The following is a 17,708-nucleotide window of genomic DNA, read 5'->3' as shown; positions in this document are numbered from 1 at the left end:
TCATGAAAATATACTATGAAAATATACTGTATTCTTATCTTTCAGATATATTCTTCTGTTGTTAATATATTAAATCTGTAAATGATGAATGTGCAGGTAAGCCTTCGCTGTGACATCTGTTTGAATCTGTTCAGGTGTAGGGTTAACTGTTCCATTTCAGCGAAGTGGTTTTAGATCTCTCTAAACCACTTTTTGAAACAGAATTCAGTAAAACAGTAATGCATAGATTTAGGGCCTGATATCTGTAACCAAGCAGCACAGGTGCTTACCATTTCACTAACCATGGGCCTACAAACTGGCATAACAGAATTACACAAAGCACAGAAAAAGAGCACATTCAGGAGCTAATATCTCTCAATCATTTGTCATGGCAACCAGTGTGTTTGCATGCATACGTCTCTTTGTCTTTTTTTTCTCTTTTTCTGTGTGTGTGTGCATGTGAATGTATGTGTGCATGCGTGCCAGCCATCCTAACAGCACAAAAGTGCCCAAAGATTTCTTTAAGCAACTCGGCTATGTGGACATTTGGGGAGGTTATATAAAATATATTTACAAACAATATGTTGTGAAGTGAAGATAAACACTGATTCTGCCATCAATAAAAACTGATACTGATCAGGATCAGGTTTTATTGCCCAGGTGTGTTGATACACAACAGGAATTTGCTACTGGCCATTGGTGTTTCTGTAACAGTGCAGAAAAATGCAATATACTGTCGCAATATGCAATACAATATACTATACATGAAATACAGACAATAAACATATTTGTACAGACAGGACACAGCATAAAAGTAATACAAACACTACAAATAAATGTTCACAAAATCCAATGTAGTAATATAAACAAAAGTAGATGATACAAGAAAAGAGACAAGGACAAGCACCATAATTGTTTTGAAATGATAATTCTACATGTACACATGGTTCAATAATGTGGGACATTTTTTACCTCTCCTCCACTTGAGATGATTTGGCTCTCTCTCACTTTGCATGCAAGGAATTTGGAAACCTGCTGTGTACCTTAACCACTGGTGACATGAGCAGTCTTATTTAACTGACATGATGGAATAGCATCCAAGTAATGGCTGGTGACCCTGACAGCACAGCCGCCGAGTCTGTTGTCCTTGGTTGCAGCCAAATGGTGTAACAGCCCTGTGCCTGCACTATTAATACAAACCGTAACTGGCACAGTTCTGCAGATCCTGCGCTGCTAAAATATTAACTCTCACTTCTACTGAGGTAGGTTGCTTTAAGATATACAGTACAACTGCCAGGAGTGTGTTGAGTTTGAGGTTAACTATCTTTATCGCATGCAGTGCAGAAAGACCACAATGGCAAGAATTTATATTACATAAAAGCTGCATTTTACTTTGGATGACATTGTGTTTCGCCTGGAACTTTTTTGAATAAGTATCACAGACTGTGGCCATCAATGAAATGATGTACATTTAAATATGTTTCATTTATCTCAAAATGCATTGATACAACCTGCCTTTTCCAACAAAAGAAAATGTTCTATTTAGCAGTGTTTCTCTAAGAAGCCAGAGGACCTCCCATGTTTTCCATGCACATTGGTGCACAGCAGTTGCCCCATAACTCATATTTGCCTTGATAATCAACTCATCTGTGGGCTCATTACATTTCACCACCAGCAAATGGGCTAATCAAAGGAGAACAATGTGAGACACAGCCTTAGATCTGACCTTCAAGACAGATTTACATGCACACAGTCACACACACAGACACATGAACACTCCCACATATGCACGCGTGACATTGCCATCAAAGGGCACTGTGTCTATTGTGCTGTAAGGTCCTACTGTGCTGGTTGATTGATAGATCCAAACTCCCCGGCCATTTATTTTTTTATTGTTTAATGGAGGCATGCTCATTTGGTTACATAATGTAACATAACACAGGTGACCTCTCATTCACAGACCAAAGGCGTGTTCTGATAACGTTGCTGCAAAATAAATATGAAAAAAAAAGTCTTGTCAAACAGTGCTCACCACTTCCAGACATATTTCCTATGTCATTTTGTATTCCGAACGATGACTTGACACCGGTGAAACCGCAACAAGGTTTTATTAGGTCCACCTGGGTTGTATTCTTTTTAGATAGTTAGCTCGCTAGTTTTAGACCAGAGTTTTTTAAAGATGTCAGGTGTTGAAAAGGGTCATCAGTACATTATTCAGACACTCTCAACAAAAAAAAAGCACACAAAAAAAAAAAGCAACCAAATAGAGAATAGAATGCAAAGTATCCAGTGTGAGAGAATTTTCAATTTCAGGTGGATTGAGAGGTGTCACTGTGTGTAGAAGCACTGTGGAAACACTGATTTTCCCATTATTGTAATTAGGTATATATATATATAATTAGGACATTAACAATAATTGCCCACTGCACTGGACAGTTCCTGCAATGTAATGTGTCTGCACAATAGATTGACAGGCAGGTGAGCATTTACGTTGCATTTTCTCACCTACTTGACTGAGGCATGAGCCAAGCTTTATGGGGGTCAGTCATAACATGTAAACTATCTGACTGACTATTGTCCTTGTGTTATAAATTGTTGAGGTGTGACATGCCATGCTTCTGTGGAAGAACATTAAAGACAAGTTTTCACCAGAGGGCTATTCAGCGTGTCACATTATAAGGCAAAGAGATGGTCTGTACACAAAACTGACCAACTTTGACATAGAGAATGATAAAAACAATAGAAAGGTGAAGTAAAACAAAAAACAAACAAAAACACGAATAAATTAGTGAATTAATGAATCAATGACCTAACAATTTTGTTACCACAGTTACATTCAGATCAAGAGAAGTTTGCCCATTATTTTAAGCAACCATGCCATTTCAATGACTGCAGGTAACAACAAAAAATGTAGCCTATAATATATGTGCATATTGATATGAAGCTTAAGTTTGGTATGGCTATACAGGAGGACCTTCAGTGTTTGTACTGATGATAGTTTCTCTAAGGAAATAGAGATCACGTTTGCCGACCCTTGTTTGAAAAACTGCCAAACACTCATTGCAAATATGCTTTGTTTGTGTGTGTGTGTGTGTGTGTGTGTGTGTGTGTGTGTGTGTTGTATAGGCCAATGTATTTGAGCAACCAAACCTAACATAAATAGAGCTCTAAAAAACTGATATGTATCCCCATATTGAATTAACTAGGCCTACTAGGCCATACACTTAAGTAGGCTAATGTTTTCATAGTTCTAGATCTATTGGATTATTAGTAAAATATATGTATGCTACCCCTTGTAGGATGCATTAGGCTAAATGAAGAGTAAAATCAAAAGGGGAGAGAGCGAGCAAAAGAGGAGGAGGTGTGTGTCTGTTTGGTGCATGCTACACAGCGCCACACAAGGCGGGTTGAGTCTGGGAAACAGTAGACCACACAGAAGTACATTTACACACAGCGCCGCTGAACATGGATCAGTAACGCTGCGTCAGTCGCGCACTCGAGAGTGATCGAATCTTGCCGGCATTGTTACGGACAAGAGGAACGTTCGGAAAGGCACTCCGAAACAATAAAAATGACATTTGAAAGTAACAGCAGCGGTGATCTCTCCAGTGTTTCCGTGCCTAAATCGTCAGGGATTTGCGGACTCTTTGCGTGCCTGTGCTTTACGTCGAAGTGGCAATGAGGAGGAACTGTCATAAGGCAGCGTGCTGGAGTCTGACTGTACATTTACAGTCATAGTTCAAGTTGCATTTGTGAGAAATAGGGGCGAGGAAAAGCAGCCCCGGGTAACCGCGACAAGCACGCGGCAGAAGACACGTCAGCGGGCTTCTAATGTTTATCACCGGACTGCTTTTGCTCTCGTACTGTCACCTCTGGTAACGATTTCAGGTACTGGGGGCATTTATATTATCCTATAATGCAAGTAAAAAAACAACGGTCCTCAGAAAGGAGCCCCGAGGACACGCAACGAGATGACGTGCAGAAAAAGAAATCATGCTTCTCAAATATTAAGATATTCCTCGTGTCGGAATGTGCACTGATGTTGGCGCAGGGCACGGTTGGAGCATACCTGGTGAGTAAGACGTTTTCAGTCAGTCTCTCACTTTGCAGCTAGTTTTGATATAGCCTATTGCTGACAACATTGTGTCTAACTTAAGGTAGCTCAAACATCAGCTCCAGTAGCATCAGGTCGTTGCTTTGATTCTGAAGTAGGCTATACAGTAGGCTATGTTTATGGGAGTTGCTAGCTTGCTGCTGCTGCATGTGCGGTGGCTGACTTGACAAGCTAAATAGTCCTTGACTCAGTTTAAAAATAGTCAAATGCAATTACCTGCGAACCAAGGTTACATTGCGTTTTAGTTAAGATTAGTGCGAGGAGTAGTCTACCATAACAGGTATCTTTCCCTGTTTAACCTTGTCCCCTGTCCGCTCCTGTCAGCAAAATGCGCCACTGTTCCCTCCTGTCCATCCAACCTGGGATGAAGTAAGGGTGTCCGCATATGTAGGCTATGCCCGGCCGGCACATCAAAACGGACCTAAACTTCATGTCGATGTCGATGTGAATGTGAAATTGACTGTTTTCTGAATCAGAATTAACGCTATGTGCATGTTACATCTGTAGATGTAACCAAGTCCTGTTATAAAAATAACTCTTTCCGTCTTGGACGAAAAAACCAACAGTCACGACCTAGAACTTTGTCGGGTCTTAAATATGGTGGAAGGTGGTGGATGGTGCAAAAACATCAAAAAACAATGTGTGAAAAATGTAGTCTTGAGTAGCCTACAGCATGCGTTACAGTTATGTGAAGAAGCCTCGTTATGCGAAGAAGTATTCATACAGTACTTAAGTGGTAGGCTAGCTACCAACTATTTACAGAATGCCAGTAGTCTAGTAGATGTCAAAATGGGTCATAATATAACTTTTAACTTTTAAGTTCCACTGGCGTTTGCAAACATAAAAGCTACCAACCCCATGTGTTGGCAAAAAGTTATGGAAAGTCTTCTAGCTATAGTTTGGATTTGTTGTGTGCCCCAAAACCACTTTGGTTATGGGAATGATGACAGAAGGGCATGATATGTGGCCTTTCCCAGATTATGTGGAATTTTGGAACAGAATCTTTTGTCTTTGCATGACTTTGAAGTTCGCTTATTAGAACCACAAATCAAGACCATCAAACAAAATGTCCATAATGACAGTGCAGGCTTAGTTTAAGGACCATGCAATTATGGTAGTTGGTAGCTTTTATGCAGGCTTAAGGAACTTAAATGACAGAATATTGACGTTTTTCGGTCTTCTGTCAAGCAGTGCCTCATTGCACAGACAGAAGTCAGCCCTCTCTACCAAACAGTTCATTTGAAGCACACTTTTAAGCCACAGCTATTTAATCTCTTTAAGCAGTATCTTCTCGGTAGGTGGATAGGGCTGTCATGGAGTTGTTGTCATGGTTCTGCTGGAAGGGTATTAGCAAAACGTTTAACGAATCCCTTTTCACTTTGAGCCATGCTAAGCTGCTCGCCTGAGCCAGAGAAAGATCTAACCAAAGTACAGATACACTCCACCTTCACTCTCTCTCTCTCTCTCTCTCTCTCTCCCTCTCTCTCTCATGCTGACTCAAAGTGTGGAGGGCTGCGCCCAGTATGCATGCCTCTGGGGTGTGTCCCTCTGCTATGTTTAGGTTCTGATGCCACGATGGAAAGAGTTGGGAATTTGGATCTGTATGCGCTGGAAATTCCCTAGTTGCGATTGTCATTTATTTGGGATTTCTGTCCTAATTTGGTGCGTCTTGTAGCCTACAGCACAAGGCCCTGTCCTCCACCGGGCCATGCTACGGGAAGGGCTGGCTTACTCACAGTCATCAGAGTAAATGAGAACATGTTTGCTTTTAACAACGGGTGTTATTTTGCGAGGATGTGTGTTTGGGTGTGTGTGCTTGCATGCTACATGCTACATGTTTTGACAGTGACCGGAGACACACACACACAACACACACCCCAGCCAGTATTTGTAAATTTGCAAATGTGTGACCTGGGAAAGGGTCACGTGACACCCCTCCAAGTGAAAGCAGTGCTATTCAATCCTCATCTGTGGTGGTGGCTTTCCTCAGTCACATCTCACCTGCTCACTTTGCAAGCCCCTGAAACCGGGCACCACCCCTGGGGAGAGCCTCCTGACACTGGCCTGACCCCTCCTGGGGCCTGCTGTCGTGTTTAAGCTCCCATTGTTTCCTGCCATTTGAATACAAGGTGTGGAAGGGGATGTGGACGCAGAGTCAGAGAATGCAGCTGAGAATCTGCAAGGCTGTGGATATGTTCCATCAGTATACTGTAGGTGTAATTGTGAATTGCACTGCAAATGTCTGTTGGAATGGGAAACGTGTGTAATAAATTAAATAGGTCATCCATTGTAATAAATTAAATAGGTCATCCATGAGAATGACCGGGTTGGCTTAGGCCTGTAAAAGTAAAAAAAAAAAAGAAATATAAAACAAATCCTATCTTCAGTTCTAGAAAAATGACCTGCATGTAATCTGTTCTTAAGCCTTGGGAACATGTATGGTGTTTGGTGACACTTTTGTAGATAACTGGGCCTGTGGTTTCGTTGTCAAGTTTCATATCTTTTTCAGGCAAATGATGTTGCCTGACAGCAGTAGGATGTTTAATGACAGCTCCTCACCTCTCACTCAAACATGTTTGATAACTGTGCTTGATAAAGTGTCATCCTTGCTCTACTGTTTTAATTTTATTTTAGTGGAGAAAAAGAAGCCAGCAGAGTGAATGATTTCAAATTGTTCCCTATAGTTTAACATACAGCTACAGTTGGCCTAAAGGTTAGTCCTTAAATCTAAACTGAGGCAAATCCCAACAGTGACGTTACATAGCGCTTTAAGTGCCTTAATATGAATTTCCCATGACTTGCTGGGCCGCTGTTGTTGAACGGGGATGGCACAGCTTTGATTCTGTACTTCAGGTAAACAACTCTGACTTGCAGCCCAGACAACCAAGCAGTATTAGGCAGAAATAGCATTAGTTGTGGGTACAGCTCCTTGATCTGATCTCCCCGACAGGAGACTGAGGCTTTTTACAACAAGATTGTCCATTGAAACAGGATATTTAAGCAGCGGCACAGGTCTGGCTGGGTTTAGCCTTTCTGCATTCTAAACAGGTGAGGTAATGGGGAAGCTTGGAAGCCATTCATGTAAATTCCTGCAGACAAGTTTGATGTGCGGTAAGGCACTAAATAAAGCAGTCTCCAGGGAGGTGTTGTTTAAATACACTGGGTTTCAGGAAGCCAACCCCATCTCAAACAAACCAGACAGGTTTTTTTTTTCCATTCTGGAATGTTCTCTGCCTGTTTGAATAACATTTAGGCTTCTCATAAACTGTATCTGGTGTTTTTGTCTCTCCCTGTCTCTTTTTCATGTTTGTTGTAAATAATTGCATTTCTCACCATGGAACCTGAAAGGGGTGTTTGGATCGCTGACAGATGTATGCACGGCACGCTGGCGGTGGTGAAGGTGATTTTCACTACCTGAGACTTAGGCTTAGCCATCCGTCACCTGAACATAACCTGAAAGGGGAAGAGGCCTATCGACTCTGACCAGCTGCCACCACTGTGGTGTGAAGAGGTGACAGACCCTGAGCTTAAACCAATCTATGCCAGGAGCTCGCGCCACGCCATTAACAGGTTGCTGGGGGTTTCACTCGGAAAACGGGAACAGATGGCGATGTTTCCAGACCCCTCACCTCACGTTTCCAGAACTGGTGGTCAGCCACAAAAAAACACACACATGCACACAAACACACACACACACGCATGCTCGCACACAAACACACACAGGGCCCTGGTAAACAAGGCACTGAATCAGGGCCGAGTGATTCATGAACACACACACACACACACACATGCACACACACAAGTACATAGACACATTTACATACACACACACATATTATCATACACCACACCACCACCACCACACACATACACACACACACACGCACAAACACACACAAGCTATACACACAGATCACAGCCTGGTTCTTACACGCTGTCTGTAAATGAGTGTATAAGAGGGATGTGTGGGATCATGTCATCTTCTAAAATTAAATTCAAATCATTCAAATAAAATTTTCTTAAAATTCAATGACAGCTGACCTCATGTAAAATATAGGCCTAGGCCTAATGCGGAAGTATTGTGCACCCTTACTATCTAAAAGCATAATCTATCTACCTAAATGTTCCCCTAAATCCCAATGACTAAAATTCCCATGGTCCGTTATTTGATTATTTTAGTCTCTTCCATGGTTGGTCTTTTTCTATTCTGGTGTCTGCCGCTCTGAACATACAGTGCCAGAACCATCCTAAGTTAATGTTGGACAGCGCTTTGGGATTTGGGCATGAACATTACCATTCAAGGACATTTAGAACAAACCTCAAAATAGTCTTACCATTTTCTCTGTGAACATGTGGTACAATACCCTTTGTGAGGCCTGGATTTTGTTGGGCTTTTGTGGGGCATCAATGAAGACTTTTGTTAAATCTCTTTATGCTGTCACAATACTTAAAAGATCTGTTCTATCAGCATCAAGAATTATTTTGTCCTTTGTGTCGCGGACGTTGACTTCTTATTCTGTATACATATTTCAAGACTAGAGCATTTTGCTTTAATGGGTCTGTATGAATTAGTCCAAGTTTATAACAACGTTTTACCCCGTCCATACAATTATGCTTATCTTCTACTGTAATAACTTACTAGGCCTACTATTTACGCTGAAAGTATATGATTAAAGCTAATGACAAGGGAACAGTTTGTATAGTATACAGGAACAACTATTGTTTATCATCAGTGTAAGTGGAGTATGAAATGTAAGTAGTTGTGCAGGTCTGAGGAATGGATGTTTTCTTATGGGCCCTGAGTCATTGGAAGAGCATTTGTTTACGTCTCATATAAATGTATACAATGACATTTCTAGGCCTACATTCTTGACTGGATATTGTTTGGGTAATATTGCATAACTTGTATATGTGTAACACTAACACTGGGGATTCTGTCAGAGCAGTGACATTTAGCAGACTTACAGAAAAGAGAAGTTTGTGTGTGTGTTTGTGTGTGTATGTGTTATGTGTGTTATGTTCCTTTCCTTCTTTTCTACTGGCATTAACAACCTGCACAATCTATTTGGAGAGATAACATATTTTCAAGTGAGCAACCAGAGTAGTGTCCACTTTCACAAAGACGGGGAGTCAGCATTGCAACAGCATTTATCAAAAGCATCTCAGCTGGGACCAAAATGAATAGCATCTGAGAGAGAGAGAGAAGTCTTGAAGTCAGTGCACTCTAAAGGAAACCGATTAGAGTAGAGGGCACAGCCTCAATAGCATGGCCCTTTCTCATACAGAGCACAGTATTTCTCTCATACTTGTCTGGCAAATATGGAAAAAAATGGGTTTTGTTGAATGGCTGGATTTAGTGTCTCATAAATGGCCTCATATGCCTGGGGCAATGTCTATATTTGAGGTCCCAATGATAAAATGTTAAATTAAGACAGTTTTTTCTTCTCTTTTGTATCCAGTAATATGAATCTAATTCAGTGTAAATTACCAACACTTCTTAAAATCGTCCATAGTCTTGTTTACCTTTACTTTAATGTGTCATTACTGCTGTTGAGCTTGTTGTGCTATGCCACCATACCAGTCTGCTTAGGTGATTTCCAGGGTGGAGATGTCACATCATTTCTTCCCTCTGTTCTGGATTCTGTCTCTTTTTCCTGATCACAATGAATGTGCTCATATCTGAGATTCCAAGATCTCATTCCTCCCCTTTGACTTACCTTAGCTGGTACTTCCGAATCCCACTTCGGATTGTCAGGGTCAGGGCCTCTATCTGTTTGCCCTGTATGGAGATAACCATTAATTGACATGGTAAATAGACTGGTTTTCTGGGAACTGATAGAGCTGACTTTGACTAGGCATATTCACCCTATTAAAACAGTGTTACATTTCAGTTCATATCTTTGTAGTTATTATTATAGTGATATATAATTGCATTGCCAGATCTGCCACCTTAAATTAAATTGTGTAAAATATATAATAGGTATATTTATCCTTCTTACTGGAGTAGCATTTCATATAGGCCTATGCTATGTACAGTATATCTGTGTAATTAGTTAGTCATATGTTACTTTATATTTTACATATATTTTTTACTTGTCTCCCAGGTGAGTGTGCTTACTACGCTCGAGCGTCGCTTCAACCTGCAGAGTGCTGACGTGGGTGTGATCGCCAGCAGCTTTGAGATTGGCAACCTAGCCCTCATCCTGTTCGTCAGCTACCGGGCACGCGTGCCCACCGGCCCCGACTCATCGGCTGCGGCGGTATCGTCATGGCGTTGGGCGCGCTGCTCTCGGCACTGCCCGAGTTCCTGGCCAACCAGTACGAGTTCAAGACGGGCGAAACGTGGCGCCGGACTGATATAGGCCGCGACATCTGCTCCAATGCCTCGTCAACCAGTTTCGACGACCAGCTCGAAGAGGAGATCTGCAGCAACAGAGCTAACACCAATATGATGTACCTGCTGCTCATCGGGGCCCAGGTGCTGCTTGGCATTGGAGCCACACCTGTTCAGCCCCTGGGGGTGTCCTACATTGACGACCACGTCAAAAAGAAAGACTCCTCCCTGTACATAGGTGAGTGTTAGTGTGTGTGTGTGTGTGTGTGTGTGTGTGTGTTTTGGGGATGGCCTGTGGCATTTATGATTTATGGTGCTTTGATTTCCTCAAAAGTGACTGAACGTAATCACTCTTGAAAATTGGGCCAGGGGTGTATTCATTTATTACTTTGCTTGCCCAAAGTAAACGATGAACAACATTCAATCCCCCTGAAGCCCCAAAATAGCGTAAAAGCAGATTGTTATCAAGGTGATTTGTTCGATGGGAAAAAAATTGCTCACCTTCAAAGCAGAAAGCCGTGTTTACCTATTAGCATTTAGTGCCATGAGCTTGCGTGCGTACCTTCTGTGTCATTGTAGTCTGGATATGTGCTCTCTGTGATAATTTGTCCCTTTCCTCAGAGGGTAACCTTGACCTCATGATGATAAGAGGCCTGTTTGCAATTGCCTTTATGAATGGGGAAATGAAATGGGGCTTTTGAGGGAGCTTCACACACATACATACATACACACACACACACACACACACACACACACACACACACACATGAAGGTGCACATAAAGAAAGCAGTTCAGTGCAGATTGGCAAGTCAGCGCTCTCTTTCTATCTTTCTCCTTTCTCTCTCTCTCTCTGCTTTCTCTCTCTGACCCCACCACCCCCACCCTTTTCTCTCTCTCCTCTCCCCACCTTTTCCCCCACCACCCCCACCCTTCCTCTCTCTCCCTCTCACTCTTACTGTAAGTCCCTAGTTCTCTAACACACTCTGTCATTCCTCTCCCTTTGTCATTCCTCTCTCTCCCTTTTTCTCTTGACCCCACCACCCCCACCCTTCCTCTCTCTCTCCCTCTCACTCTTACTGTAAGTCCCTAGTTCTCTAACACACTCTGTCATTCCAACTCTCCCTTTGCCCCCACCTCTCTCTCTCTCTCTCTCTCTCTCTGCTTTTCTCTCTCTGACCCCACCACCCCCCACCCTTCCTCTCTCTCTCCCTCTTACTGTAAGTCCCTAGTTCTCTAACACACTCTGTCATTCCAACTCTCCCTTTGCCCCCACCTCTCTCTCTCTCTCTCTCTCTGCTTTTGACCATCTGCTGACTTGGCGGTTTTAGGTATGAGAGTGCATTGCCCAGAAAGCACTTTGTGAGCAAACCTTAAGGAGCAGATTATTTTTTTGTGAATGTGCCCTGAGGTAAACATTTTTCTCCAGGAAATGTATGGGTGCATGCGTGTCTCTCTAAGCCTTCAATTGTAGTGTAGGTGCCTTTTTTCCTGAACAAACAGTTGTTCAGCCTGTCTGTGTTTGAAATAGTTTGCTGCCCGTAAAGTCATGGAAACATCTCAGTAATGAAAGAGACGCATGTCTTTTAACAGGTTCTGTCATGTCAAGACAAAGAACAAGTATTGGCCAAAAATACCATGACTTATGATTATTAAATGGCTAATTTAGATTTTCTGGCAATAGTAAAATAGTACGTACAAGAGAGCCAATGCTTTTGTAGGGCTCTGGAATTTGCAGACTGCAGGTGTGATTAAGAGCCATAATTTGTAATGATGGAATAAAGGATTTAGTTCTGTAATGTGAACTGAAGGAAACATGTGATCAACAAGCTCTTTCCTGTTATCTTTCACTTTTTGCAGTTGTCAAGGTGATAGATGCAAAGCTTTGAGTGATAATACAGCACATCCGCACCACCCCTTGGCTTGCTTGCATGTTGTCGGTGATAATGAGGGCTGTTATCTTTGTAGATACAGACTCTCACCCTTAACAAGGCTTGCACATTTTTTCCTAATTTAACACCACAGTCCTGACATTGACTCATTTGTGGCTTATGCATTCTGGCCTTTGATGACACTTAAAAGACCTGTTTAAAAGGTTTCAACTTTGGCCACCCTTGTTCAGAGAAATGAATGAGGGCCAGGGCATTGGAAGAAAAGGTCTAAGTAGCCCTTAATATCCTTTAGTTTCAGTTTCATTGTAAATTAGCTATCTTTCATGAGAAACAGCCTTTTTCTTCCTTCCCCTGTGATATGGCGGTGGTGGATGTCATCATGTTGAGCAACAGGCCATTGCAATAGTTTCATTCCATTACAGCGAATTAGGGGAAAGGAAATGTGGTCACTGTCACAGTGTTTTCACACGCTCTCTGTCTCAGTAACTCATCAAAGTGACACTTAGATGAGCGTCATTGTCACAGGGACAAAATCAAGGAGCAGAGGCGTCTTCTCTTCTGTCCGTTCTGTGCGATTTTGGTCCCACGTTAGAATCTTTATAGCTCCCCTTTTGTTGTCGACGGTTTTGTTCTTTTCATGTCGTTCCACGGCCATTTGTCGTGGCTCTTTGTTTGGGCTGGCCACTGGCGACAAAACAACAAACAGGGCCCAGCGAAAAGCTTTTGGCGGCGGGGTGACCGTGGCTGCTTGTTGACAGCGTACGGCGCGAGGAAATCTACTCACATTGATTAAAGTTTGGCAGGCTCAGGGAGGGGAGATTTGGAGCTGTTCTCCACCGATAAGCTGCGCGGCGGGCGACAGGAGAAGTGCGCAGCAAGGGTTGGAGAACAATGTCGCATTGAACTGCAAGGGCCGCGGCCTCAGCTGATGCTTCTAATCCAGCGGCCGCAGGCGCGTCATGTGCTGGTGGACGCAATGAATGGGCCAGATTGTTACAAAGTCTCTAAGATTTTCTTTCTCTTAACCGGTAATTTATTCTAACTGGGCAGACATTCAGTACACAGTGGTGTATGCATGCTAGTGTTTGTTATTCTTGTTTACCTTTTCATTTCTATGGTACAATACAGGCCTTTATGATGGATCAGGACAGGGTTGCATTCTCACAAAAGTTTGGATTGGTGCAAGCCTAGATATATTACTATCTGTATTGGAGTGATTAAATTAACTTATTTGTCATTGTGCTGTATTATATTCCTTCTTGCAAAAGATGAACTATTAAAGTGTTGTTTTTGTTTTTGGATGACATACTGTTTAAAGGCATTGCAATATCAGGCCTGGCACAGCTCCTTGTGAATTCTGTGGCTACCTAGCACTAGCATGGCTGCTTCATGCTTGACAATGAGCTAAGATGGCAGTTGTAATTGGGTTTAATACCCCAAGGCCTCTAGTCATCAAGGTTAATGGATGGACTGCAACATTCTCTCTCTCTCTCTCTGCCTTTCTTTCTCCTCCTCTCTCTTGCTCCCTCACTGTCTCAGTGTGATGACTTAAATGAGCCACGTCTGTGTGCTGATTGGCCCCCAGTTGCATTGTGTCTCTTGTCATGGGGCTCCCTGTCAGACTTTGCAATGCCATCTTATCTGCTCAAGGCTTTGCATTTGCTCGTCAGCCTCCGCTAACACTAATCTCTGGCCTAGCGCTCTCTCAGTGCACAAGTCACCACTGCCTTTCCCAGCATCTCACTGTCGATGTCTGTGAGGAGGCACAATGGGCTGTGTTCAATGATAATCTGTGGGGAACAAGACCCACCCAACCCACCCCACCTCTTTTTGGTGGGAGGAAGGAATGAGTAACTGTGGCGCCAGGCATGCTCTCTGTTCTGGCTGTGTAATCAATCTCCTGGTTTGTCAGCTGTTATCTTTTCCTGAAAAATGCCCACTCATAAATGACTCCCAACAGCGTGCCGGCTTTCGTCATCGCTTTGAATTTGAAATAGCCCCGATGCTTGTGTTTACATTCAGCCAAGAGCTGGGAGATAATGTGGAGCGGGATGCTCACCACCTGTTAAGCCATGGCAACGGCTGGAGTATTCTCACTTCTCACAATGGAGAAACGGAGAGCTGTGCTTCCTCACTGATGATTCCAAGTTGTAAGTTATACAGTGCACATCATATAGGCATATCTAAATAAAAAAATGAGGAAAAAAAACCTGTGTGCTTGCATAGCTGTGTCTATGTGAGAGAAGGTATAGTGAGAGTCTACGCTTTGGCAACACTTTTTTTCCTTTAAATGGTCATGCCAGTTGCATACTGAATTGCTTTTGAAATTGAAAGACTGGGAGGGATAATTTGTGCTGTGTAGTAGTTGGCATAAACAGTATAGGCTAAGTGCACTGTGTTCTAGTATGTTCTGCTAAGGGAAAAGAGGTGCCTGGGCGATTTATTGCTGTGATTACTCCCTGACACCACGAGGTTACCCCCATAGATCCACGTGTCAGCTGGCAGCAGGAAGTGGATTCGGTCGGCGCGGCAGGCTACCTTACAGTCAGGCAGCCCAGCGCAGCGCAGCGCAGCACAGCGGGGTCTGGAAGCGTCGGCAGCATTCATATTTCATCTGCCTGCGACCGATCAAGCGACCGAGCAAGCGGGCCAAGAGCGAAAAGCTCCCGGAGTGAGAAAAACTTCCAGTCTGGCCCCAATAAGGCGTCATTATCCACTAATGAGCTTTTGTTATCAAATGCTGTTCATGCACAGTCTGAACCACTGCAAAGCCATGCAGGAGACTGGGGTCTGTAAGGCTTCGAGCTGCTTGTCCTGTTAGGACTTTCTGCTTTTCTCTTATTTTGAAAGCACTAGTGAAATATCTACCAGTCATGTTGTTCATTGGCAGAATGAATGAATTAGAATGACAGGACAGCTGTGTTATCTAGTTATCTAGACACTTTGCTGAAGGGGGGGGGGGCTTTTTAGTCAGTCAGTAGGCATGCCAGGAAGCGCTTAACGTTTGCCCCGTGCCACATGAGAGCATTACATCACTGGCAACCGAGCACTGTTAAAAATGCACTCGCAGGACTGGAGAGACAGAGAGGGCGAGAGAGAGGGAGATGGAGAAAAAAAGAGAGAGAGAGAGAGAGAGAGATGTAGGAGTGGGGCGGTAATTACAGAGTGAGCCTGGAATGCCAACCAGCCAGCAATGAGGTGGGTCTGGACGGCCCCAGCCGTGCGCACATACTGCGGCCCCTACGAAAAACAACTCCCACCAGCGGGCTCCTGCAGCTCTCCGCGACTCCGAGGAGCTACTGTACTGCACCAAATATAAAAACAGTCGAGAGTGTTCAACTGTTCAAGTGCCTCGCTCCTGGTGCAAAGTGGAACAGTGGGTTAGTAACTGCTCCCTGCAGACTTCTTTGATACTCCTATTTTTGTTTTTATGTGGTTTTTTTTTTTTTGCCCTACACATTGCTGGAGAGTATTGTTACAGCTCAACATAAAGTACAGTATGTACAGTGCAAACAGACACTGTAAGCGTGCGCATTTGCTGAGGTGGATTGGCAAGTCAGGACCCCCTTACCTCAGGCTAAAATTAGCCTGCCGACTAGGATTGCTTCATACACTGCCACTGCACTGATAAACAAAGCACTTACAAGATAACTTGTTTCCATGTCTAGACTCTTTTTGTTTTTGTTTTGTTTTGTTTTTTTGTTTGGTTCTTTTTGTTCCTGTCCAAAGCAAACAAATCTAAAGAAAAGGGCCTTGAGTCAACAGGCACTTGGTTCCCAGCACTTTCTGACCTTTTACGGTCCACTTCTAATTCTGGCACGTCCCCACAGACTGTCGCTTGCATAAATATACAGATATACATGAAGCAGGGTGGAGGGGGGGGGGGGTTGAACTATGGCACTCAATAATGCATGACACCCACCCGAAGGACTTCATTCTGCTTTGCTTCACAGGCCTTTTAACACCAGCGGTCATGTGCTGTAACATGACGCCTATGAGTCGACTCAGAGGACTGTGTTAGTTTTGGAGGTGCGTGTGTGTGAGTGCGAGTTTGTTGTTCCACGAGGAACCTAATTAAGAGTGTTCCCGCTTTGCTGCTGGGTGCGTGAGGAGTAGATCTAGAAAATGGGCAATAATTAATGTTTGATTAATGTTTTAAAGGGAGGCAGGGTTATAAGCATGATGTACAGTATCTGCTCTTCCTGACATCTAATTAACCATACCACATTTGATGCTCTCTGACACACTAATGGAAGATAACCCTAACATGTTGTAACTTATCAAAAACGTTTTTCTTCAAAAGCCTTTCTGGAGTTGATTGACCGGGCTATGGAAGATCTAAATGGAAAGGGTGACAAATACCATTATCATGATCTCTTTATGAAGTTCAGTTTTATAAGTTTTATGCACAGAAATGTGTGTGTGTGTGTGTGTGTGTGTGTTTTCGGAATGTTTCATGTGTTTGCTGAGGTTTCGGGGCAGAACGCACACACACGCACATTTCCAGTAAAAATGCTTGGCCTGTCCCTGTTGTCCCCTGGCCTGTGAACATATCATGCTGTGCTGTACTGTTGTCCAGTCCAACACCCCCCCCCCCACCCCACCGCCCGCTCTGTGCCCTGTCATCCTGCGCTGCGCCAAACCGAAACGACACCCAGACCCTGCTGACGGGGATGAGGTAGGCAGGGAGACAAAGCTTCAAGTCTTCTCCCCTGCCTGGGCTTTAAGAGGGGCCTGGGGACGGCCTACAGCTGATGCACAGAAATCACAATCGTCTTATTCAGTCCTGCAAAGCCTCTTTTTTTCCCCTCCTTCCTCAGTGGCAGTGTGCCTGGCTGCAGTGTTTACCCAGTACAGCGGTAGCCTTGTTACTGTACCTAGGGCTTTCATCCCATGTCAACAGCGGTCAAAGTGCCCAGTTACTTTGTAGTGCCTCAGTGGGAATTTTAGCTTTGCCAGTGAGGCCTGGTGCTTAAGTAATACCTTATTTGTGTGTCTCCATCTCCAACAATTTTTTCTTTGGATAGCTAGCTATTTTGTCTTGAATTGAATTGAATGCCTTTATTGTCATTGCACTTTACAATACAACGAAATTAGGAGCGCTACTCCACTTGGTGCACGCAAAAAAATACAATAAATAATCATTACAGGACATAAGAACAGAATGGAACATGTATGACGTTTACACAAATGGTAAATTTTTACAACTCTGTCTGTCTGACTGTCTGTTTGTCTGTATTATCTGTGTTTCTGTCTCTTTCTGTCTTTAGCCAATGCCTCTTTAGCTGTGGGTGTTTCACGGGTCCTTCAGAGGCATGTCAACATGCCCACCTTAAATGTGACTCAGTAGCCTCGACTGGGCTGCGTTTATAAGCCACTTAAACTCTGCAC

General features: G+C 43.4%; 1 protein-coding gene across 1 annotated transcript in view; it reads left to right on the top strand.

The window, feature by feature from the left end:
* The first annotated feature begins 3,420 nt into the window (after positions 1–3,420).
* Positions 3,421–17,708, top strand: part of slco3a1a (solute carrier organic anion transporter family member 3A1a) — a 54,987-nt gene continuing 40,699 nt past the window's right edge. The window contains 3 exon segments of the mRNA XM_048257510.1: positions 3,421–4,051; positions 10,198–10,309; positions 10,312–10,665. Of these exon segments, the coding sequence (XP_048113467.1) occupies positions 3,896–4,051; positions 10,198–10,309; positions 10,312–10,665 (622 nt within the window). The 5' untranslated portion in view covers positions 3,421–3,895.

Source organism: Alosa alosa, chromosome 11 (assembly GCF_017589495.1).
Source record: "Alosa alosa isolate M-15738 ecotype Scorff River chromosome 11, AALO_Geno_1.1, whole genome shotgun sequence".
Lineage (NCBI taxonomy): Eukaryota > Metazoa > Chordata > Actinopteri > Clupeiformes > Clupeidae > Alosa > Alosa alosa.
Note: the sequence above shows the minus strand (reverse complement) of the source record. Positions and strands in the feature narration are given on the sequence as shown.